The 25,879-nt window shown below is 40.6% G+C and overlaps 3 protein-coding genes across 3 annotated transcripts in view; 2 read left to right on the forward strand and 1 right to left on the reverse strand.

The window, feature by feature from the left end:
* The window catches only part of PATE2 (prostate and testis expressed 2), a 108,610-nt gene that overhangs the window by 57,534 nt on the left and 25,197 nt on the right, over window positions 1-25,879 (reverse strand). The window lies entirely within an intron of this gene.
* The window catches only part of DDX25 (DEAD-box helicase 25), a 100,637-nt gene that overhangs the window by 18,253 nt on the left and 56,505 nt on the right, over window positions 1-25,879 (forward strand). The gene's annotated exons all lie outside the window — the stretch shown is intronic.
* Window positions 17,977-23,436, forward strand: PATE4 (prostate and testis expressed 4). The gene is made up of 3 exons (XM_050755757.1): window positions 17,977-18,034; window positions 22,491-22,607; window positions 22,932-23,436. The coding sequence occupies exons 1-3, from the start codon at window positions 17,977-17,979 to the stop codon at window positions 23,051-23,053; spliced, it is 297 nt and encodes a 98-aa protein (XP_050611714.1). The 3' UTR covers window positions 23,054-23,436.

Here is a 25,879-nt window from a genome sequence, read left to right on the forward strand (position 1 = left end):
GGGATATTCTCACCAGATATACTATTCCAGGGTAAAAGGCTCCCCCACCCCCCTGCTCAGCACTTTAAATATGCCATGCCACTCACTCATGACCTATAAGGTTTCCATTGTAAAGTCTGCTGCCAAATGCATTGGAGCCCCATTATATGTTATTTACTTTATTTTCTTGCTGCTTTTTGGATTCTTTCTTTATCCTTAACCTTTGGGAGTTTGATTATGAAATGCCTTGAGGTAGTCTTCTTTGGGTTAAATCTGTTCGGTGTTCTATAATCTTCCTGGGCTTGGATATTTACATCTTTCTCTAGGTTTGGGAAATTCTCTATTATCCCTTTGAATAAACTTTCTACCCCTATCTCTTCCTGTACCTCCTCTTTAAGCCCAATAATTCTTAGATTTGCTCTTTTGAGGCTATTTTCTAGTTCCCTTAGGCATGCTTCATTGTTTTTCATCCTTTTTTCTTTTGTCTCCTCTTACCGTGTACTTTCAAATAGCCTGTCTGTCTTCAGCTCACTAATTCTTTCTTCTGCTTGATCAATTCTGCTATTAAGAGACTCTGATACATTCTACAGTATACCAGTTGCATTTTTCAGCTCCAGTATTTCCACTTGATTCTGTTTAATTATTTCAATTCCTTTGTTAAATTTGTCTGATAGAATTCTGAACTTCTTCTCTGTGCTGTCTTGAATTTCTTTGAGTTTCTTCAAAAAAGCTATTTTAAATTCTCTGTATGAAAGGTCACATAACTCTGTTTCTCCAGGATTGGTCCTTAGTTTCTTACTTAGCTCATTTGATGAGGTCATGTTTTCCTGGATGGCCTTAATGCTTGTAGATGTTCATTTGTGTCTGGGCATTGAAGAGTTAGGTATTTATTGTAGTCTTCTCAGTCTGGGCTGGTTTGCACCTGTCCTTCTTGTGAAAGCTTTCCAGATATTGGAAAGAACTTGGATGTTGTTATCTCAGCTGTATCTGCTTTAGGAGGCATCCCAAGCACAGTACTACTTTGGTTTTTGCAGACTCGTAGAGGTTCTGCCTTGATGGTCTTGGATGAGATCCAGAAGAATTCTCTTTATTACTGGGCAGAGACTCTTGTTCTCTTCCCTTACTTTCTCCTAAACATACAAAGTCTCTCTCTATGTGTTCTGAGTCACCTAGAGCTGGGGATGGAATGACACAAGTACCTTTGTGGCCACTGACACAAGACTGAGCTGAATCAGACCTGAAGTTAGCACAGCACAGGGTCTTGTCCAAGGCCTGCTGTAACCACTCCGTGCCACAGCCTATGTTCACTCAAGGCCCTGGGCCTCTACAATCAGCAGGTGGCAAAACCATCCAGGCCTGTGTTCCCTTGAGGGTGGCAAGTTCCCCCAAGCCACACATGGGTGCAGAGGTGCCATCCAGGAGCCAGGGACTAGCGTCAAAAAGTTTTAGAAGTCTACCTGGTATTCTATTGTCCTGCAGCTAACTTGTCACTCAAACCACAAGATGCAGTGCTTCAAACTCTTTCCTCCCCTTTTCAAAAGCAGAGGAGCCTTTTCCCATTGCCACCAACACTACAGACCCACCGTGATTACTGCCAGCTACCATCCATATTCCTTTAAGGTCCTAGAGCTCTTCGGTCAGCTCGTGGTGAATGCTGCCTGGCCTGGGACTCACCATTTAGGGCACTGGGCTCCCCTCTGGCCCAAGGCAGGTCCAGCAATGCCATCCATGAGCCAAGTCCTGGAATCAGGGACCCCAAGAACCCACCTGATGCTCTACCCACCTGTGGCTGAGCTGGTACCTAAGGTGAAAGACAAAGTCCCCTTTACTTTTCCTTCTTCTTTTCTCTAGTAGAAGGAGTCTCATGCTGGTAATTTTTACTAGCTTGAGTTATATGAAAATTCCAAAATGAAAGCAGCCCGAATTTTGTGTTCACGTAGTATACATAATAACACCAACCACTGAAGTTCCAAAGATTTCTTTCAATTCCTTGAATCGTTAACTTTTTTCTTTTACAGAATGCTCTCACAGAAATGTCAGCATCATTTTTGATGATTTAATGACTAGATAATATCAAATATTGGTTGAGTAGTTACTCTATGCCAAGAAATTTCATGCATTATCTCAATTCATCCTCATAAAAATCTTATGAGGTAGTTACTATTATCATTCTCATTTCTCATATAAGGAAAATAAGCCTTAGAAATATTTGTCAAGCAGCCACGGGGGAATGTGGCAAGATGGCCGAATAGGAACAGCTCTGGTCTGCAGCTCTCAGTGAGACCAACACGGAAGAGGGGGTGATTTCAGCATTTTCAACTGGGGTAGCCAGTTCATCTCATTGGGACTGATTAGGCAGTGGATGCAGCTCACGGAGGGTGAGCAGAAGCAGGGTAGAGCATCACTTCACCCAGGAAGTGCAAGGAGCCAGGGGACCTTCCTCCCTTAGCCAAGGAGAGCCGCGAGGGACTATGATACCCAGCCCAGATACTACGCTTTTCCCACGGTTTTTGCAATCCACAGATCAGGAGACTCCTTCATGTGCCTACACCACCAAGGCCCTGGGTTTCAAACACAATACTGGGCGACTGTTTGGGCAGACACCAAGCTAGACGCAGGAGTCTTTTTCATACCCCAGTGGTATCTGGAACCCCAGCAAGACAGAACTGTTCACTTCCGTGGAAAGACAGCTAAAGCCAGGGAGCCAAGTGGTCTCGCTCAGTGAGTCCCACTTCCACAGAGCCCAGCAAGCTAAGAACCACTGACTTGAAATTCTCACTGCCAGCACAGCAGTCTGAAGTTGACCTGGGATGATTCAGCTTGGTTGGGGGAGAGGCGTCTGCCATTACTGAGGCTTTACTAGGCGGTTTTCCTCTGACAGTACTAAGAAGGCTAGGAGGTTTGGACTGGACAGAATTCACCATAGCATGGCAAAGCAGCTGTAGCCAGATTGCTTCTCTAGATTCCTCCTCACTGGACAAGGCATCTCTGAAAAAATGGCAGCAGCCTCAGTCAGGAGCTTATAGATAAAACGTCTATCTTCCCTGGGAGAAGGGGCGGTGGTGGGCACAACTTCAGTGGACTTCAACTTTCCTACCTGCCAGCTCTGAAGAGAGCAGCTGATCCTGACAAGGAGGATTCTCCCAGAACAGCACTCACACGCTGCTGACAGACTGCCTCCTCAAGTGGGTCCCTGACCCCCGTGCCTCCTGACTGGGAGAAAGCTCCCAACAGGGGTCAAACTCACCACATACAGGAGAGCTCTGGCTGGCATCAGGCTGGTGCCCCTCTGGGACAAAGCTTCCAGAGGAAGGAGCAGGCAGCAATCTTTACTGTTCTGCAGCCTCCACTGGTAATACTCAGGCAAACAGGGTGTGGAGCGGACCTCCAGCAAACTGCAGCAGACCTGCAGAAGAGGGGCCTGACTGTTAGAAGAAAAACTAACAAACAGAAAAAAATAACATCAACATCAGCATAAAGGACCCCGACATAAAAACCCCATCCAAAAGTCATCAGCCTCAAAGATCAAAGGTAGATAAATCCACAAAGATGAGGAAAAAACAGCCCCAAAATGCTGAAAATTCCAAAAACCAGAATGCCTCTTCTCCTCCAAATGATCACAACTCCTCTCCAGCAAGGGCACAAAACTGGATAGAGAATGAGATTGACAAATTGAGAGAAGTAGGCTTCAGAAGGTGGGTAATAACAAACTCCTCTGAGCTAAAACAGCATGTTCTAACACAATACAAGGAAGCTAAGAACCTTGATAAAAGGTTACAGGAACTGATAACTAGAATAACCAGTTTAGAGAGGAACATAAATGACTTGATGGAGCTGAAAAACATAGCATAAGAACTTCGTGAAGCATACACAAGTATCAATAGCCAAATCAATCAAGTGGAAGAAAGCGTATCAGAGATTGAGAATCAACTTACTGAAATAATGCATGTAGACAAGATTAGAGAAAAAAGAATGAAAAGGAACGAACAAAGCCTCCCAGAAATATAGGACTATGAGAAAATACCAAACCTATGATTGATTGGTGTACCTGAAAGTGACAGGGAGAATGGAATAACGTTGGAAACCACATTCCAGGATATTATCCAGGAGAATTTCCCCAACCTAGCAAGACAGGCCAACATTCAAATTCAGGAAATACAGAGAACACCACTAAGATACAACCCCAAGACACATAATCATCAGATTCTCCAAGGCTGAAACAAGGAAAAAATGTTAAGGGCAGTCACAGAGAAAGGTCAGGTTACCTACAAAGGGAAGCCCATCAGATTAACAGTAGCTCTCTGCAGAAACCCTACAAGCCAGTAGAGAATGGGGGCCAATATTCAACACTCTTAAAGAAAGAATTTTCAATGTAAAATTTCATATCTAGCCAAACTAAGCTTCATACATAAAGGAGAAATTAAATCCTTTCCAGACAAGCAAATGCTGAGGGATTTTTGTCACCACCAGGCCTGCCTTACAAGAGCTCCTGAAGGAAGCACTAAGTATGGAAAGGAGAAACTGGTAACAGCCACTGCAAAAACACACCAAAATAAAAAGATCAATGACACTATGAAAAAACTGCATTAACTAATGTGCAAAATAACCAGCTAGCATCATGATGACAGGATTAAATTCACACATAACAATATTAACCTTAAATGTAAATGGGCTAAATTTCCCAATTAAAAGACACAGACTGCCAGATTGGATAAAGACTCAAGACCCATCGGTGTGCTGTATTCAGAAGACTCATCTCACATATAAAGACACACATAGGCTCAAAATAAAGAGATTGAGGGATATTTACCAAGCAAATGGAAAGCAAAAAAGGTAGGGGTTGCTATCCTAGTCTCTGATAAAACAGACTTTAAACCAACAAGCATCAAAACAAAGAAGGACGTTACGTAATGCTAAAGGGATCAATGCAGCAAGAAGAGCTAACTATCATAAATATATATGCACCCAATACAGGAGCACCCAGATTCATAAAACAAGTTCTTAGAGACCTACAAAGAGACTTAGACTCCCACACCATAATAATGGGAGACTTTAACACCCCATTGTCAATATTAGACAGATCAATGAGACAGAAGATTAACAAGGATATTCAGGACTTGAACTCAGGTCTGGACCAAGAGGACCTAATAGACATCTACAGAACTCTCCACCCAAAATCAACAGAATATACATTCTTCTCAGCACCACATAGCACATATTCTAAAATTGACCAAATAATTAGAAGTAAAACACTCCTCAGTAAATGCAAAAGAATGGAAATCATAACAGTCTCTCAGACCAAGTGCAATCAAATTAGAATTCAGGATTAAGGAACTCACTCAAAACCACACAACTACATGGAAACTGAACAACCTGCTCCTAAATGACTACTGGGTAAATAACGAAATTAAGGCAGAACTCAAGAAGTTCCTTGAAACCAATGAGAACAAAGAGACAACATGCCAGAATCACTGGGACACAGCTAAAGCAGTGTTAAGGGGAAATTTATAGCATTAAATGCCCACAACAGAAAGCTGGAAAGATCTTAAATCAGCACCCAACATCACAACAAAAAGAACTATAGAAGCAAGAGCAAACAAATTCAAACTCTAGCAGAAGACAAGAAATAACTATGATCAGAGCAGAACTGAAGGAGATACAGACACAAAAAATCCTTCAAAAAACCAGTGAATCCAGGAGCTGGTTTTTTGAAAAGATTGACAAAATAGACAGACTGCTAGCTAGACAAATAAAGAAGAAAAGAGAGAAGAATCAAATAGATGCAATAAAAAAATGACAAAGGGGATATCACCACTGATCCCACTGAAATACAAACTACCATCAGAGAATACTATAAAAACCTCTATGCAAATAAACTAGAAAATCTAGAAGAAATGGATAAATTTCTGGACACATACACCCTCCCAAGACTAAACCAGGAAGAAGTCAAATCCCTGAATAGACCAATAACAAGTTCTGAAATTGAGGCAGTAATTAATAGCCTACCAAATAAAAAAAGCCCAGGACCAGACAAATTCACAGCCGAATTCTACCAGAGGTATAAAGAGGAGCTGGTACCATTCCTTCTGAAACTATTTCAAATAATGGAAAAAGGCGGACTTCTCCCTAACTCATTTTCTGAGGCTGGCATCATCCTGATACCAAAACCTGGCAGAGACACAACAAAAAAAGAAAATTTCAGGCCAATATCCCTGATAAACATCAATGTGAAAACCCTTAATAAAATACTGGCAAACCGAATCCAGCAGCACATCAAAAAGCTTATCCACCATGATCAAGTCAGCTTCATCCCTAGGATGCAAGGCTGGTTCAACATTCGCAAATCAATAAATGTAATCCATCACATAAACAGAACCAACGACAAAAACCACATGATTATCTCAATAGATGCAGAAAAGATCTTTGATAAAATTCAATACCTCTTCATGCTAAAAACACTCAAACTAGGTATTGAGGAACATATCTCAAAATAATAAAAGCTATTTAGGAAAAACCCATAGCCAATATCATGCTGAATGGGCAAAAGCTGAAAGCATTTCCTTTGAAAACTAGCACAGGCCAAGGATGCCGTCTCTCACCACTTCTATTCAACATAGTATTGGAAGTTCTGGCCAGGGCAATCACAAGAGAAAGAAATGAAGCATATTCAAATAGGAAGACAGGAAGTCAAATTGTCTCTGTTTGCAGATAACATGATTGTATATATAGAAAACCCCATCGTCACAGCCCAAAAACTCCTTACGCTGATAAGCAACTTCAGCAAAGTCTCAGGATATAAGATCAATGTGCAAAAATCACAAGCATTCCTATACACCAATAATAGACAAGCAGACAGCCAAATCATAAGTGAACTCCCACTCTCAATTGCTACAAAGAGAATAAAATATCTAAGAATACAACTTACAAGGGATGTGAAGGACCTCTTCAAGGAGAACTACAAACCATTGCTCAAGGGAATAAGAAAGGACACAAACAAATGGAAAAATATTCCATGCTCATGGATAGGAAGAATCAATATCATGAAAATGGCCATACTGCCCAAAGCAATTTACAGATTCAATGCTATTGTCATCAAGCTACCACTGACTTTCTTCACAGAATTAGAAAAAAAAAAAAACTACTTTAAATTTCTTATGGAACCAAAAAAGAGCCTGTATAGCCAAGACAGTCGTAAGCAAAAAGAGTAAAGCTGGAGGCATCATGCTACCTGACTTCAAACTATACTACAAGGCTACAGTATCCAAAACAGCATGGCACTGGTACAAAAACAGACACACAGACCAATGGAAAAGATCAGAGAACTCACAAACAAGACCACACATCTACAACCATCTGATCTTCAACAAACCTGACAAAAACAAGCAATGCGGAAAGGATTCCCTGTTTAATAAATGATGCTGGGAGAACTGACTAGCCATATGCAGAAAACTGAAACTGGACCCCTTCCTTACAACTCATACAAAAATTAACTCAAGATGGATTAATGACTTTAACATAAAACCTAAAGCCATAAAAACTCTAGAAGAAAACCTAGGCAATACCATTCAGGACGTAGGCATGGGCAAAAACTTCATGACTAAAACACCAAAAGCAATTGCAACAAAAGCCAAAATTGACAAATTGGATCTAATTAAACTAAAGAGCTTCTGCACAGCAAAAGAAACTATCATCAGAGTGAACAGGCAACCTACAGAATGGGAGAAAATTTTTGCAATCTATCCATCTGACAAAGTGTTAATATCCAGATTCTACAAGGAACTTAAACAAATTTACAGGAAAAAAAAATCAGAAAATGGGCAAAAGATATGAACAGATACTTCTCAAAAGAAGACATGTATGCAGCCAACAAACAAAAAAAGCTCATCATCACTGGTCATTAGAGAAATGCAAATCAAAACCATGATGAGATACCATCTCACCCCAGTTAGAATGGCGATTATTTAAAAGTCAGGAAATAATAGATGCTGGTGAGGCTGTGGACAAATAGGGACACTTTTACACTGTCGGTGGGAGTGTAAATTAGTTCAATCATTGTGGAAGACAGTGTGGCGATTCCTCAAGGATCTAATACAGAAATACCACTTGACCCAGCAATCCCATTATTGGGTATACACCCAAAGGATTATAAATCATTCTACTGTAAAGACACATGCATATTTATGTTTACTGCTGCACTATTTACAATAGCAAAGACTTAGAACCAACCCAAATGCCCATCAATGATAGATTGGATAATGAAAATGTGGCACATATACACCATGGAATACTATGAAGCTATTAAAAAGAATGAGTTCATGTCCTTTGCAGAGATATGGATGAAGCTGGAAACCATCATTCTCAGCAAACTAACACAGGAACAGAAAACCAAACACCACATGTTCTCACTCATAAGTGGGAGTAGAACAATAAGAACACATGGACACAGTGAGGGGAACATCACACACTGGGGCCTGTCATGGGGTGGGGCACAAGGGGAGGGAGAGCATTAAGTATTTGTCCTAATGGCTTAAAACCTAGATGACAGGTTGATGGGTGCAGCAAACCACCATGGCACATGTATACCTATGTAACAAACATGCACATTCTGCATATGTATCCCAGAACTTAAAGTAAAAAATAAAAAATAATAATAAAAAATAAAAAGAAGAACCCTATCCGATTAGGGCCCCACCCTTATGACATCATTTGACCTTGATTATCTGCTTAAAGGCCCTGCCTCCAAGTACAGTCATGTTGGGGGTAAGGGCTTCAGCACATGAATTTTGGAAGGACACAATTCAGTCCATAACAGAATGAATATTAAGTGGAATTATTGCTCATTTGTAAGGGATAATGTTAGCATTGTGGTGATGTAAGAAACATCTAATTTTTTGAGATGTATTCTGAAGTATGTAGGAGTAAAATCAAATGATGTCTGAGGCTTTGCTTTTAAAAACTTTAGAAGAAAGGAAGGGAAAATGAAAAGATGAGAAGGGAAAGGAAGGAAAGAAAAGGAAGGAAATCAGAGCATATATGCCCAACTCTTGATAATTGTTGAATCTTGGTAATGGGTATATTGCGGTTCATCGTATCTCTTTACTCCTTCGTATGTTTGAAATTTTTTATATTAAAAGGTCTATTTTTTGTTTTGAAAAAAAAAAGAGAAAGATTTGTTTAAGGCTGAAAAGCAATATTCAGTGATAAATTAGGACTTTAATCAAGCCTGTCTGTTCCTAAAGTTAAGATACTTAACAACTATGCTACATTGCTACACAGAGAGTTAGATGAAGTATTTTTTAACCTTTCGGTAAAATGTAACTGATTCTTAAAAGAAAGAGTTGCTATAATTTTTCCACAGAAATTATATGTGGCATATCCCAGATAAATCTTTTGGGTTAAGCAAATTTTTAAATTGATTAACTATAAATATTAGAATACCAATGTCTGGTTTGTATACCTTCCTTTATTCTAAGACTTGAAGTTTGAGTGATGGATGTTTAATAAATATTTAACCCTTCTTTTTTATTCATCATTGTAGTAAATACTCTTGAATCCATCTGTTTATATTTAAAGTGTGTTTCTCACAAGTACTATATTGTTGGTTCTTATGTTTTTATCCAATCAGAAAAACTCTGCCTTTTAATTGGAGTATTTAGACTATTTATATTTAATGTGATTATTGCTATTGTTGGATTTAAATCTATCATCTAACTGTTCATTTTCTATTTGTACTTTTGTTTTTGTTCCCTTTTTCTTCTAATATTTTCTTTTGTATTGATTATTTCTAATTATTCCATTTTATTTCCTTCATTGGATTATTAAGTATAACTCTTTGTTGTTATATTTTAGTGGTTGCTTTAAGTTTCATAAAACATAGGGTTTAACTTACCACAGCCTGCCTTTGTACTAATTATGTTTTTATTTTCTGTGTTTATTGATGTTTTGACCTCTGGGCCTAACTGATCCTAGACAGATTGTCCTGTCAGAGCAAACCAATGTCTAGAGATAGTAAACAACTTGTCTATGAGTTACACCTTTCATACAAAAACCAACCAATCCAAAGCTCATAACTCCAACCACCTCCTTTATCAACCTCTTATACTCTGATTCACCATTTCCCTGCCCTAATCACTGAAGGGCCAGGTACCAGACAGCTAAAGACAGCCCTTACACTTCAGAACCTGCTAAAATGATGCAAACTAGCCAATCCCAAGCCTACTTTCCTGCCCTGAATTGCCTTTCCCACAGAAACAACAATAAAGGCTCCTGTCTATGTTTTCCCCTCACTTCGTCTCCTGACCAGTCCTGGTGCTTCTCTATGTGCCCCTCTATGTGCACCCCCTGCATAGTGTTCTGTGCCTCTTGCTTCTTGGTAACTATGAGCAAAATCTTTCTTCATGATAGTAATTTTTATATCTGCATGCCTTACCATATCTAAGTAAAACAAATTCTAGGTATTTTTTTAGTAAGCTTCAAGTTATATTAATCATCACAAATATGGTAAAAGAACATTACAACGTTCAACTTCCATTTCTCTTCTCCTGGCCCTTGTGCTATTGTTGTCATATTTTACTTAAACACATTAAGAAATTTTATAATTCCTCATTATTTTTTGTTTTGAAAACTTAACATTTTGTCAAAGAGATTTAAAACTAAGAAATAGTTGTTATACCTATCCATGTAGTTACTGTTTCTGATGCTATTCATGCTTTTGCATAGATCCAGATTTCAGTCTGATATCATTTTCTTTCTTCTTGAAAGACATCCATTAACATTTCTTATAGAACAGGTCTACTGATGATGAATTTCCTTTGGATTTCATATTAGAAAAAGTCTTTATTTTACCCTCATTTTTTAAAAGATATTTTCTCTGGGTAAAGAATTCTAGGCTTACGGGTCTTTTTTTCCCCCAATACTTTGAAGATGTTGCTTTTCTGTCTTCTGGCTAGCATTGTTTCAACAAGAAATTTATTGTCATCTTCATTCCATGGTATGTAATGTGCCTTTCCCTCTGGATGATATTCAGATTTTTCTTTTTATCACTGTTTCAAGTAACTAGGTTATGATGTGCCTTGGTGTGGTTTTCTTCATGTATCTTGTGTTTGGGGTTTTTAAACTTCTTAAATCTGTGGGCTTATTGTTTTCCTCAAATTTGGAAGAACTTGGGCCATTATCTCTTCAAATATTTTTTCTGTTCTTCCCTTTCCTTTTTTCTAATTACATGTGTATTATTCCTTTTGAAATTGTTCTGCAGTTCACCAATGTGCCGTTCATTTTTTCCCAGTTTTTTCTTTGTTTCATTTTGAATAGTTTCCATTGCTATGTTTTCAAGTACATCGATAAGCATCCTCTCCCCCAGTATCATTTGATCTCTCAGTCAACCACTCTGCCCCACTCTATTTCCACTCTATATTACGTTATCTATAACTGGACAGACCTGAGCAACCATGCCCAGTAGGCACAGAGGTGCAAAACAAACATCCTGAGAGCTTTGTCATGTGCAGCTCCCTGTGGAAGGTGCTGGCTGTTCTCCCCATATGATCATTCTTGGGCTATTTACCTAATATCACAGAATCATAAAATCCCATAGCCACTTACAATCCCCAAAACCAAGCCACCCTACCTGAGTTCCCCACAGCATTCCCAGGACAATGCTTACTCTAATCCTCCAGCTACTAAAAACTTATTACCCAAAGGCCTCCATTGTATATTTTGTTCAATTTATTATAAAATTCTCCCCAAAGTTGAGCTGAAGTCTCTGTCCCTATAATTTCCACTTATTAATTTATCAACTTTGTTATTCAAGGAACCATCATTGATCACATACTAAGTGCTAGACTCTCCATTAGTCTAAGACACTAATTGATGACCTCACAGAACTTGGAATCTAGTTTAAAAGACCACACATACATCAACCACAGCTGGCCATAGAGGCTTAAACGACAGGCCTTCAAATTAAACTACCTGATCAGGTAAGGCTTCCTTGAAGAGGGAGTGGAAGAGCAGGACTTTGAAAGCTAGTGAAGAGTTAGCTAAATGAAGAAGGGAGTTGGGGAGGGTGCCAAGAGAACACAAAATATCAAAGCATAGATTTGTCAAACAACCCAACAGACTGTTAGAAGAGAAGGTGTTTGCTATGGCCCAAATAAAGGATAATAGGAATATAGATGGGCAAGAAAGCCAGGCAAAGAAAGACATATCTTACTGGAAGTGATTGCTGATGGGTAACAGAAGGGCTGAAGGGGATGGTGCAATGATTGCGCCTCTGAGAATATGTATTAGGCTAAATAATGACCCCCAAGGATTTTTACATCTTAATTTCTGAAACCTGTGAATGTTACCTTATATACAAAAAGGGCTCTGACGTTCTGATTAATTTAAGAATCTTGAGTTGGGGAAGTTATCTTGCATTATCTCAGTGGCCCTAAATGCAATCACAAATGTCCTTATAAGAAGGAAGTAGAGAATTTGATTATGGAAGAAAAATAGGCAATGTCATGATGAAAGCGGAGATTGGCGTGATATGCTTTGAAGATGGAGGAACAGGCAATAAGCCAAGGAATAGAGGAGGCCACTAGAAGCTGAAAAAGTCAAGGAAACAGATTCTCCATTCAGAGCCTACAGAAAGAACCAACTCTGTTGATACTTTGCTTTTAGCCCCATCAGACTTCTGGCCTCCAATACTTCAGGAGAATAAATTTGTGTTGTTTTAAACCACTAAATGTCTGATTTATTTATAGTAGCAATAGCAAACTAATACATAGCACTTAAGCCAAATATTACAGAATTGAATTTCTCATTTACTATGGTGCAGTTACAGGAAATCAATAACAAAGGACTCCAAAGGTTGGGAAATATAGCAAAAAGCACACTCATCTGCCTCAGTGATGACTTCTAGAAAGGATATCTCCTTTTACCTCAAATATAAGTTTGCTATACACTGTCATGGGTTCAAACCCTCTGCTACCTGCTAGCTGTGTGGCCTTGAGTAAGTTACTGAACCATTCTGAGCTTATTATCTCATCTGCAAAAATGAGACAATTGTACATATCTCATGGGGTTTCTGTAAAACAAAGGATATGAAAGGAGGAAAGGTAGGTAATTCATATTAAGATCCTAGAAAGTGCCAAGTACCAAACACCCAAGAAGAAGGACATGGCTGAGGTGGAAACAGGGAAGATCTTAATGATGGTTATTTTGAAATGAAATCCAGATCTGTTAGCTAGGGTAGATGTCAAAGGCTTCATCCAGCTGGTGCCACACACAGACAAGGGCACCTGGGCAAGGAGAACAATGAGATAATGGCCACAACTGGAATGAGGAGCGGGTAGGAGTGACCTTGGAGACAGCAGTTGAAAGGATTACATTTTACCAAGAAGACTGAGATGTTTAAGGGGCAAAAATAAAGAAATCTTATTCCAGAAGGTTTTTTCTAAATAAAATTGAAGGATATGGGATGAGGTTAGAAATGGACTGTTTCCCTAAAGAGTAAACAGCAAGGACATTATTTGAGACATATCTGAGAATAGTTGAGACATAGTTCTAGCTCTAATACTAAAAGAGCTAACGTTGGCCGGGCGCGGTGGCTCAAGCCTGTAATCCCAGCACTTTGGGAGGCCGAGACAGGTGGATCACGAGGTCAGGAGATCGAGACCATCCTGGCTAACATGGTGAAACCCCGTCTCTACTAAAAAATACAAAAAAAAACTAGCCGGGCGAGGTGGCGGGCGCCTGTAGTCCCAGCTACTCGGGAGCCTGAGGCAGGAGAATGGCGTGAACCCGGGAGGCAGAGCTTGCAGTGAGCTGAGATCCGGCCACTGCACTCCAGCCTGGGCGACAGAGCGAGACTCCGTCTCAAAAAAAAAAAAAAAAAAAAAAGAGCTAACGTTAAGAAAATATCCAGAAAATGCGTGGAGATCCCAAGAAGGACCTCACCCAAAACATCTCTGGAGAAGCCCTTCTTGCATCTCTTCCTGCATCCCTAAACTTCTAATCTCCAAGAGATTTGCTGGGAACCTCCAAGAGCCTATCTAGATATTCCCAGCACCCAGGCATAGGAAATATTCAAGGTTTCCAAGGAGTGAAGATGACAATGCTGGACGTTAGAAGCCTAGGAGAAAAAACAACCCTTGGCTGGGCATGGTGGCTCATGCCTGTAATCCTAGCACTTTGGGAGGCCGAAGCGGGTGGATCACCTGAGGTCAGGTGTTCGAGACAGGCCTGGCCAACATGATGAAACCCCGTCTGTACTAACAATACAAAAATTAGCTGGGTGTGGTGGCAGGCACCTATAATCCCAGCTACTGAGGAGGCTGAGGCAGGAAAATTGCTTGAACCCAGTGGTTGGAAGTTGCAGTGAGTCAAGATCGCACCACTTCACTCCAGCCTGGGCGAAAAGAGCGAAACTCTGTCTCAAAGAAAAAGAAAAAGAAAAAACAACCCTTGCCCAAGCCTTAAACCGTGGAAAAATTTTTCAGTATTGGAGTAAGCTGTATCAGTATACCTACATATTACATAAAACTCTCTAGAAATCTTTGAATTCTGAGATTCATATGTCATCCCATTTTATAAGTCATTGTCCTAATGATGAATAGACACTCTTTCACTTAGTATGCATAAGAAATTTCTAGGGAACCAGAAATCTGATAGTATTGCTGTATTAGGCCATTTTGCATTGCCATAAATAAATACCTGAGGCTAGTTAATTTATAAAGAAAAGAGCTTTTATTTTGGCTCATGGTTCTGCAGGCTGTAATGAAACACAGTGCCAGCATCCACTTCTGGAGAATCCTCAGAAAACTTATCATCATGGAAGAAGGCAAAGGGGGAGCCAGCACATCACAGGGCAAGAGAGGGAGCTGGAGAAAGGGAGGGGAGGTTCCAGGCTCTCTTAAACAACCGGGCCTCACATGAACTCATAGAGTAAGAATTCACTTATTACCACAAGGTCAACATCAAGCCATTCATGAGGGATCCTCTCCCATGACCCAACGCCTCCTAGCAGGCCTCACCTCTGACATCAGGAATGACACTTCAACATGAGATTTGTAAGGGACAAACATCCAAACCATATCATTCTGTCCCTGGTCCCTCAAATATCATGTCCTTCTCACATTGTAAAATACAATCATCTATTCCCAACAGTTTCCCAAAGTGTTAATTTGTTCCAGCATCACTCAAAAATCTAAAGTCCAAAGTCTCATCTGATTCTCTAAGCAATTTCCTTCAACCTATGAGTTTATAAAATCAAACACAAGCTATTTACTTCCAAGATACAATGGTAGTAGAGGCATTGAGTAAACATTCCCATTCTGAAAGGGAAAAATCAGCCAAAAGAAAAGGACAAGAGGCCCATCCAAGTCTGAAATCCAGCAAGGCAGTCATTAAATCTTAAAGTTCCAGAATAATCTCCCTTGGATCCATGTCCCACATCCTGGGCATGCTGGTGTGAGAGGTGGGTTTCCAAGGCTTTGGGAAGCTCTGCCTCTATGGTTGTGCAGGGTGCAGCCTCTGTGGCTATTCTCACAGATTGGAGTTGAGTAGCTGTGGCTTTTCCAGGCTCAAGATGCAAGCTGCCAGTGGCTCTACCATTACGGGATCTGGAGGGTGGTGGCCCCTTTCCACAGCTCCACTAGGCTGCTCCCCAGTCGAGACTCTTGTGGGGGCTTCAATACCACATTTTCTCTTGGCACTGTCCTAGTAGAGCCTCTCTGTGGGGGCTGTACCCTTGAAGCAGGCTTCTTCCTGAGTACCCAGGCTTTTCCATACATCCTCTGAAATTGAGGTGGAAGCTGCCAAGCCTCCTTCAATCTTGCATTTTGCACACCTGCAGGCTTAGCACCACGTGGAAGCTGCCAAAGCTTATGGCTTGCACCCTTCAGAGCAATGGTCCAAGCTGTACCTGAGCCCCTTTGAGCTGAAGCTGGAGCTGGAGTGGCCAGGGTGTGAGAGCAGTGTCCCAAGGCTGCACAGGGCAGAAGGGCCCTGGGCCTGGCCCCCTGAAAACATTCTTTCCTCCTAGGCCTCTGAGCTTGTGATAGGAGGAGCTGCCTTGAAGATTTCTAAAATGCCTTCATGGCCTTTTTCCCATTGTCTTAGATTTTATTAGCCAAGAGCTATTATCCAATAAAAGGTATTATTATGTAATAATGTATTATTGGATAATAGCTCTTGGCTCCCTTTTAGTCATGCAAATATATCTAGTGAGTAGTTCCTCCATAGGCCACTTCAGTTCCTCTCCTGAAAACATTCATTCCTTCTTTGCCACGTGTGAATTTTCCAAATTTTTATGCTCTACTTTTTTTTTTTTTTTTTTGACTGAGTTTCGCTCTGTCACCAGGCTGGAGTGCAGTGGTGTGATCTCAGCTCACTGCAACCTCCGCCTCCTGGGTTCAAGCGATTCTCCTGCTTCAGCCTCCCAAGGAGCTGGGACTACAGGCATGCACCACCACACCCAGCTAATTTTTGTATTTTTAGTAGAGACGGGGTTTCACCATATTGACCAGAATGGTCTCAATCTCTTGACCTTGTGATCCGCCCTCCTTGGCCTCCAAAGTGCAGGGATTACAGGCTTGAGCCACTGCGCCCAGCCTCTACTTATCTTTTAAATGTAAGTTCCAACTTTAAGTTATTTCTTTCCTCCCATACGTAATTATGGGCTGTTAGAAGCAGCCATATCACATCCTGAACACTTTACTGCTTAGAAATTTCTTCTGCCAGATAACCTAGGTCACCATTCTTAAGTTCAATCTTCCACAAATTCCCAGGGCTTGGACACAATGCAGCCAAGTTCTTTGCTAAGGCATAGCAAAGGTGACCTTTGCTCCAGTTCCAAATAGCTTCCTCATTTTTATCTGAGACTCCTCAGCCTGACCTTTACTATCCATATGTCTATCAGTATTTTGGTCACAACCACGTAACAAGTCTCTAAGAAATTCCAACATTCCCCCATTTTCCTGTCTTCTAAGCCCTCCAAACTCTTCCAACCTCTGACCATTACCCAGTTCCCAAGCTTCTTCAACATTTTCAGGTATCTTTATAGCAACACCCCACTTGTATCGATTTTCTGTTAGTGAATTTTTGCATTGCTATAAAGAAATAGAGAGACTAATTACTAAAGAAGAGAGATTTCATTGGCTCACAGTTCTTCAGGCTGAACAGGAGGCATGGTGCTGGCATCTGCTCCTGGTGAGGGCCTCAGGGAGTTTGCAATCATGGTGAAAGGCAAAAAAGGAGTTGGTGTATTACATGGCAAGAATGGGAGCAAGAGAGAGAAAGGAACAAGAGAGAGAAGGGCAGGGGAGGTTCCACACTTTTTTAAACAACCAGCTCTCACTTGAACTACAAGAGCAAGAACTCACTCATTACAATGAGGATGGCACCAAGCAATTCATGAGGGATCTGCCCCCATGACCCAAACAGCTCCCATTGTGCCCCACCTCCAACATTATGGATTACATTTCAGCATGAGATTTGGAGGGGACAAACATTCAAACCATATCAATCACACTCACACACACATGCAGACACACAGAGAAAAAAGAGTGAGTAGAGACTGTAGTCCCAGCTACACTGGAGGTTGAAGCAGGAGGATTGCTTAACCCCAAAAGTTTGAGGCTGCAATGAGCCCCTGCACTCCAGCTTGGGTAACAGAGTGAGACCCTGTCTCTTAAAAAAAAAAGTGGGGAAAAGACAGATACGGGGCACGGAAGGCAGTGGGAGGATGAAGAGTCGGGGTGGAAATCTAATTCCACTTTAGCCAGAAGCATTCCCTGACACTGCTCACCAGCCTGAACTTTCCACATTAGTATAGACTTATGGCTCCCTAAGAGAAAGGAGTGGGGAAAGGACAGTTCTGCCTCGTGCCTTTATCAGGGACTCCTCCCTCCTTTCTATTTACTGGCTGTGATCCAACATCTAAGCTTTATAAAGCAAGCTAGTGGCTGTCTTTTCCAATACCTCACTCAGCACACCTTCTGTCGCCCGAACAAGCATCCAATGAGGAAAATGAACACACTGCTCCTCGTGAGCTTATCTTTTCTCTACCTCAAAGAGGGTAAGTTTGAACAATGGGGGTGGAGGGAGGCAACTTAGGGGTGCTGTTCTCTAAACCTCTACTCTCCAAGTCTCACTCACATGCTCCAGCTCAGACCTGAAGACTCAGTACAACCTGAGTTTCAGGATGTCAGAGAGATCATATACAACATACTAATCCAGAAGAAAATGTACTGATTGCAGGGAAACAGGACAGCAAATTTCTGACTTCATATTAATTGACTTTTCATCCACACTTATCTCATTTTGGTCCCTTACTTTCTCAATACACTTTTCTCCTTTATTCTCTCCTATACTCTCCTAGTTTTCCTTTCCTCTGGCTACTTCTCAGAATATTTCGTAGGATTCTTTATTCTAACCGATCATTAAACACTGGGATACCTCAAGGCTTTATGCTATCCAGTCAGACCCTCATCTATATCAACTTATCCACTTCCACGGCTTCAGTTATAATCTACATGCTGAAAATGCCCAGTTTTATATCCTAGCCAGATTTCTATTCTGAGCTTTAGTCTTTCATCAATAAACACCTCTTACACTTGGAAGTCACTCTTGAAATCTCCCTCTCCCTTAACACTCACTAAAAATTAGTGAATGATTCCTACGCTTTCTACCTATCAAATGTGATTCAAATATGATTATATTTCTACCTTATATTTCTATTTTGCTACCTTTTGACACTTAGTAAGAAAGAATAAACCATAAAAGAATTATAAGAAAATGTGACATAATCTGTTTAGTTACAAGCTTAGAAATGAGAAAGGCCTTTCTAACTATGACTCAAAATCCAGAGCTCTTAAAAGAGAAACTGACAAATTTGACACATGAAAATCAAAATATTCCTCATGGCAAAAATAAAAAATGTAACTCACATCACAAACAAATGGCTCATATCCCTGATATGTAATGCCTCCTTTAAAAAAATCAAAAAGGAAAAGGCCAACAACCTAATAGAAACACGGGCAAAGTATGTAGATAGTTCACACAAAAGAAAATTTAAATGGTTATTAAACATATAAAAAGTGCTCAATCTCACTCATACTAAGAAAAATGCAAATTAAAAGAACACTGAAATACCATTTTAGACCTATCAGATTGGCAACATCCAGGAGTTTGGTAAAATACTTGAGTATTAAAGTTGTGGTGAGACAAGAATTTTCCAAGCATTGATAGCAAGCGAATATATAGTTCATCTCCTCTGGCAGGCAATTCGGCAATACCTATCAAAATTACGAAAGTGTTTACTTTTTAATCCAGCAATTCTGCTGGTATGAAACTATGTTACAGATATACTCCAACACAAATGAAATATTTTCAGCATTATTTATTGCAGCAAATAATATCAAAAAGTGCAAATAACTTAAATTCTCTTAAGAGACTGATTAATTAAAGCATGGGACACTACAATGGAACACTGCACATTCAGTACACATTATTCAAAAAATCGAAGTGCAGAGTATGTATAGTATACTGCCAATTATGAAAAGGGGTTAAAAAGATACACGTGCATATTTATATTTGCTTGAATAGACTGAAAATCAATCTAAAAGATATAAAAGAAATGAATAAAACTAGTTTCCTTTATTTGGCAGATGAAAACTGGATAACTAGCTGGCAAGAGTGGGAGATCAACTTTACATAACATTCTTTTTCTATTACTTACTATTTAGTCATATCAACGTATTATCTATTTCTAAATAATGTATTTTTAAAATGTTGAAGTTGGAAATACTCAGAGATTAAAGATCAGAGAGACAATTATTCGAAGGGCATTATCAGTGTACTGCGCAGCCTGCTCCAACTCCAGTGAGAGAGAGAAGCCTCATGAAAGTTGCTTCAGGGAGAAATTGATAGTGTCCTCTGGTGTTTGGAAGGTACAGTGGGCTTGAGGAACCTAAAGGTGAGAGGGAGCCTGAGGCTACAGCCCTGAAATGGTGGAACTGAGAGACAGCTGAGCTGCATTACATACAAGCAGGGAGGATATGCACACATTCCCCTGGATCTGATCTGGGCCATGCCATATCAAGCAACTCAGAGTCTTGAGCTGTTTAAAGTTCTATCCAAGAGGACTGTCTGGAGGAACAAGGTATTCTAGCAAGGTGCGGGCCACTAGCTTCTTACAGCTGAGAGAAAATATAACCACCAGCTGCAGGAAATACACCATACAGCAGTGGACTTGAATATTTTTGTTGGGGAAATCCTGAAGAACCCACAAATGTTTCCCTGACTCAAGGAACTCAAGAAAATGAGTTCTCCTGGCTCAAGAAAATGAGTCAGCTTTTATTAAACACAAAGTCCAAGAGACTGGGTTTTAAGTAACTACCATGGACAAAACACGATGGCACCAGAGCCAGTCCGATGAAATCTTTCCTGTCCTTTACCTGTCCCCCTCCCTCTCACCACCTGAAATGGGTCAGAATATCACTCATAAGCCAGAGGTGAGTAGGAGAAAACCAAGAAGAGAAATAGAGAAAAAGTCAAAGCCACCCTCTCCTGCCCATTACAAACACCTAAGCAAGCCTGAGCTATGTGTCTGTGCATACGTGTGTGTGTGTGGGTGGGTGTGCATGGGCATGCATGCAGGGAGAGTGGGTTGCTGGTGAGAAACGTGGGCTTTTAATGAAATAGAGCCATTTTATTATTATTGCATGGGACTCGATGCATAAATTACTGAACCCAAATTATTCTTATGCCCAAACGTGATGGCAAGACTTTTTTTTTTTCTAAAAGTACATAGACAAGTTAGCAGCCTTGCCTGAAATTACCTGCAGGACTAGGAGAACTAGCTTTAGAAAGAATACTCAAATGGGTGGTGGGCAGAAGAATAAAATTGTTTTCTGTTTGCCCCTTTTAAGTCCCATATTGACCTGCTAGATAAATGTAAATAGGATCAGATTACTTCCTTGCTTAAAATTTTCAATAAATTCCCATTGCTCATGGATCAAAAACCATACTCATGTCTTTGGCCTTGGAGGGCTCAGGAAGTTGAATCTCTGCTCACCTGCCCAGCCGTGTCTCATAGCACAACCCACTCCATTCTGTGCCCCAGTTACCTTAGCATTTTTGTTCCTCAGCAGACAAGCTTCTTTTCATTGCTATTCCCTCTGCCTGAAATGTTCTTCACTCTGCCCACACCACACCACCCGCTTACATGGCTGACTCTTACTTATCATCAGGCCTCACCTTACAGCCCACTCCCCACAGAAACCTTTCTTGGCTCTCTAAGAACAGTTAGTTCTTCCCTCTTAAATGCTCTCATTGCATGTTTAACTATTTCTTGATATTACAATACAATTGTACTTATTTGGAGGGATTGTTTAATGCCTGTGTCTCCAGCATGTATGTAAACACTTGTTTATCTTTGCATTACCAGCACCTAAAAAATGTCCAAAATGTGGAAAGTGCTCAAAAATCAGCAACTAACATCATCCTTTCCCTCTAAATAAGAGGAAAAGAGAAGGATGTTCACCCTTACCACTTTAATTCAACATTGTTGAGTGAAGGGAAAATGAATAAACTTTAGGGTTACGCAGAGGCAATTGGATTTATCATTAAGAGGTTGTTAGCAAAAAGACAGTCTTGATGGAATAGTGAGAATGGAATTCAGAATGAAGAGATGCCACAAGACCATTCCCAAAATTGGACATAAATCAATAGCACTCAAGTTCTCCTGGGCTCCATATAAGTTCTGATTCTATAACCTTGGAACGTCTGAGATGAAGATTGAAATACTCTACTTTCTTTCCCCATCATCACTATCACTTAGTTCTTAAATCTAAATTACCCATAGGTTCCAATGTCATCTCCCTACCCTGCATCTCCTCTCCTCTTACTTCCTGGTCACAGGGACTCCCAGATCAGCTCTCTCTCTGCCTGGTTGCGGTTATTCCCTGAAAAAAAGAGAAAGGCCAGACCAAGCCAGATGGAGCTATCAGAGGGTGTAATCTCAGTCAGTCCACTCTAAACATGCCATTTTCATTCCTATCTCTGTGTTCTCCCTCATTATGACTACCTATCTGGAACACCTTCTCTGCCCATCCCCTGCCCCCACCTACCCAAGTTTAACCTACATCTCAAGAGCCCGCTCAAGTCTTTAGCTAAAGTATTCCCCTATTTTTCCAGCCCACAGTAATCTACCTGTTGCTATACTCTTAATCTGCACCACAGGATTTATCTGGTTGACTATATATTATCCTTGCTGTTCTTTTATTATTTCACATGTTTATCTTGCCTTCAAATATAAATGGACCCTATTCAGGTCACAGAGACTGTGTCTTATCTTTTTTATCCACCTCCTAGCTTAACTTACAAAGCTAAATTAATCAGGAATTCCACAAATACCAGCTAATGGAGTGAGTGGACAGTATAGTCAATATGCAACCTCTCACTGATGCTGAAAACTCACTTTCGATTGTCCCATGATCCAGCCTGAATATTCTATTTTCTCCACCCTGCAGTTATGGGTCTGAAGTGTAATACCTGCATATACACAGAAGGATGGAAGTGTATGGCAGGCCGAGGCACTTGCATTGCAGAAGAAAATGAGTTATGTTCAACAACAGCCTATTTCAGGGGTAAGTGGGGCTCATGAAGACTCTAAAAATGCCTGCAAAGAACCATCACTCTTGCTAGTGCCTGGAATAAAGAACTCAATATCATTTAGTCCTGCTAGGAGGTAAGGCAAGGAATAAAAGAGGGGGCAAGAAGGGATAATTTTCAACTTCGCACTGTGTAGGGTTTGGTATCCAGAGCCAGTCACAGTGGCGATTGGGAACATGAACCCAGTAGTCAAGGAAGGAGACCCAGTGTTAAGTGCTATTCCTCTTGGTGGTGAGTTTTAGTACATCACTATTAAGGCAATCTCCTCCAGCATTTATAACAGGCTTCTTCATTTTTAGGAAACAAACATATGTACTCAACACATATGTGTAAGTATAAGTGCAAGGAAGAGAAGTACTCCGAAAGAGGCCTGTTGAGAGTGACACTGTGCTGTGACAGAAACTTCTGTAACATCTTCTAATGGAGCTTAGGAACTTGCAGAGGATCATCTGATCAAGATCCAGAATCAAGACCAACCAGCATGAACTCTGTTATTTCCCACACCAAATTCCACACTGGCCTAAGATCCCAGAGAGCGCCCCAGGGGCTGTGTCCACACTGCAATGAAGGGGCTCCCCACACCCAACCTCCACCACTAGATCCCTAAAACCATGAACATTGAAGCAAAATCCTCCATGAGCTATGCTTACTGTTTTGTCTTCTCCTGGTTTCTGATTTCTATCCCTGTGGTAGGCTAAATAATGGACCCCCATATATTTCTACATCCTAATCTCTGGAACCTGTGAATGTTACCTTATATGGCAAAAGGGACTTTGAAAATGTGATTAAGGATCTTGAGAAGGGGAGGTTACCTTGCATTATCTGGGGGGCCCTAAGTGCAATCAAAATGTCCTTGTATGATGCAAGTAAAGGGAGATATGACGCAGAAGAGGAAAAGATGATGTGATGATGGAAGCAGAGATTGGAGTCATGTGCTTTGAAGATGGAGGAGCAGGCCATAAGCAAAAACTAGGAGGCCATTAGAAGCTGACAACGTCAAGGAAATAGGTTCTCCCCTCAGAGCCTTCAGAAACCAGCCCTGCCGACACCTTGATTTAAGCCCTATAAGACTCATTTTGGATGTCTGGCCTCCAGAACTTTAAGGGGGTGTTGTTTTCAGCCACTAAGTGTGTATTGTTTTAAAACACTAAGTTTGCAATAATTTATTATAGCAGCAATGGGAAACTAATACAATCCAAATAAACTTCTAGGAATTCAAATCACTGTTAAGCCTGAGTACCCAGGGGTCAGTCTAGGTGACAACAGCATCCACCACTCAGGGCCTGCGCTGACCTGCAGGAAGACAGGATTACAGAGCAAGTGCTATGAATGAATGTGGAGATCAATTTATGGATTTTAAACTTCACGACATGCTGCAGATAATCCTTTAGGTATATCTGTGGTAAACGGTGCCTCGCTATGTTCTGAAGCAGTCAAACATGATGTCCTAATAGCTCAATTTGTCAGTTCCTCATTAGCTCGTGTACTCACTAAAATTCTTTTAACAGGTAATGCCCCTGTATTAGTCTGTTTTCACACTGCTGGTAAGGATATACCCAAGACTGGGCAATTTATGAAAGAAAGGGGTTTATTGGACTTACAATTCCACGTGGCTGGAGAAGCCTCACAATCATGGCAGAAGGTGAAAGGCACTTCTCACATGGTGACAGACAAGAGAAGAGAGATTGTGCAGGAAAACTCTCCCTTATAATAACCATCAGATCTCGTGAGACTTCCTATCATGAGAACAGCACAGGAAAAACCTGCCCCCATGATTCAGTTACCTCCCACCAGTCCCTCCCACAACACGTGGGAATTCAAGATGAAATGTGGGTGGGGACACAGCCAAACCATATCAGTCCCCTTCTTAAAACTCTCCTCTTTTAGCTCCTATGACTGTAATTTGTAGTTCTCCTACCTCTCTGAAGTATCCTCAGTGAGGGTCTCTGGGGACATTGTTTTGATTTGTTACTGCTTTTATATTCAGATCTTTAACCTATGTGAAGCCACCTTTGTAATATTGCCTTAAGTAAAGATCCAGTATTATTTTTCTCCATAGAATGAGTCAGATTTTTTAACACCATTGACTACAAAGTCTATCCTTTCTCCATTCACTTGTTATACAATTTTTATCATTAATTATAAAGGAAAAAAATCACTGTTTTTTCTACTATACTGTCTCACACACAACACTTCTGACACAAAATATGTGGAGTTTTCCACACCAACAAATTATCCAATTCCCCAGTGCACACTGACTGCTCTAAAATTTAACTCAATTCTGACACTAATTGTCTAGAGTTAGTTCAGATCCCACAGACAAAGGGCTTAGTCCCACAAGACTGCCCCCCAAATGCAGATGCCAATCACAAATTGTGGGTCCTCAGATTATGCACAACTTAGGTCCAAATTGGAAATTCCCACATTCCCCTCCTCAAGTTCAATAATTTGCTAGAACAGCTCACAAAACTGAGGAGATAATTTGCTTACGATTACGGATTTATTGCAAAGGATATATTAAAGGACACAGATGCACAGCCAGATGAAGGGGTACATAGGGCAAGGTCTGCAAGGGTCCTGAGCACAGGAGTTTCTGTCCTTGTGGAGTTTGGAACGCACCACCCTTCCAGCACACAGATGTGTTCTTGTTCACCACGCAGTAGCTCCAAAAACCCTTTTAATTAGTAATTTTTAATGGCGGATTCATTGTATAGACATGATTGATTATTAATAAATGATTGGCCACTGGTGATTAATTCAGCCTCCAGTCCTCCCTTCCCCAGAGGTCGAGAGGCAGGGCTGAAAGTTCTAACCCTCTAATCACATGGTTGATTCCCTTGGCAACCAGCCCTTATTCTGTGGTTATTTAAAGGCTTTGCAAAAATCACCCCACTAATATAAACTCAGGCATGGTTGAAGGATTTGTTGTAAGACATGCAAATGCTTCATGAACCAAGGACAAAAAACCAAATATTACAATACAAGTTGCTCCTGTTGCTCTTATCACTTAGAAAATTACAAGCGTTTTAGGAGCTCTGTGCCAGGACGTGGACAAAAACACCAAAATTTACAGTTTACCCTTGAACGATATGTGGGTTAGAAGGGCTAACCCCTGCACAGTCTAAAATCCACATATAACTTTTGACTACTCAAAAACTTTACAAACAGCCAATTAATACTTATTTTGTACACTGTAAGTACTATATACTATATTCTTACAATATTCTAGAGAAATCTACAGAAAAGA

Source organism: Macaca thibetana, chromosome 14 (assembly GCF_024542745.1).
Source record: "Macaca thibetana thibetana isolate TM-01 chromosome 14, ASM2454274v1, whole genome shotgun sequence".
NCBI lineage: Eukaryota > Metazoa > Chordata > Mammalia > Primates > Cercopithecidae > Macaca > Macaca thibetana.

Coding starts and splice junctions, on each gene's coding strand:
- PATE4 (XM_050755757.1), top strand. CDS start 17,977: ATGAGGAAAATGAACACACTGCTCCTCGTGAGCTTATCTTTTCTCTAC. Junction 18,035..22,490: donor TTTTCTCTACCTCAAAGAGG/GTAAGTTTGAAC, acceptor TCCACCCTGCAG/TTATGGGTCTGAAGTGTAAT. Junction 22,608..22,931: donor AACAACAGCCTATTTCAGGG/GTAAGTGGGGCT, acceptor CTTCATTTTTAG/GAAACAAACATATGTACTCA.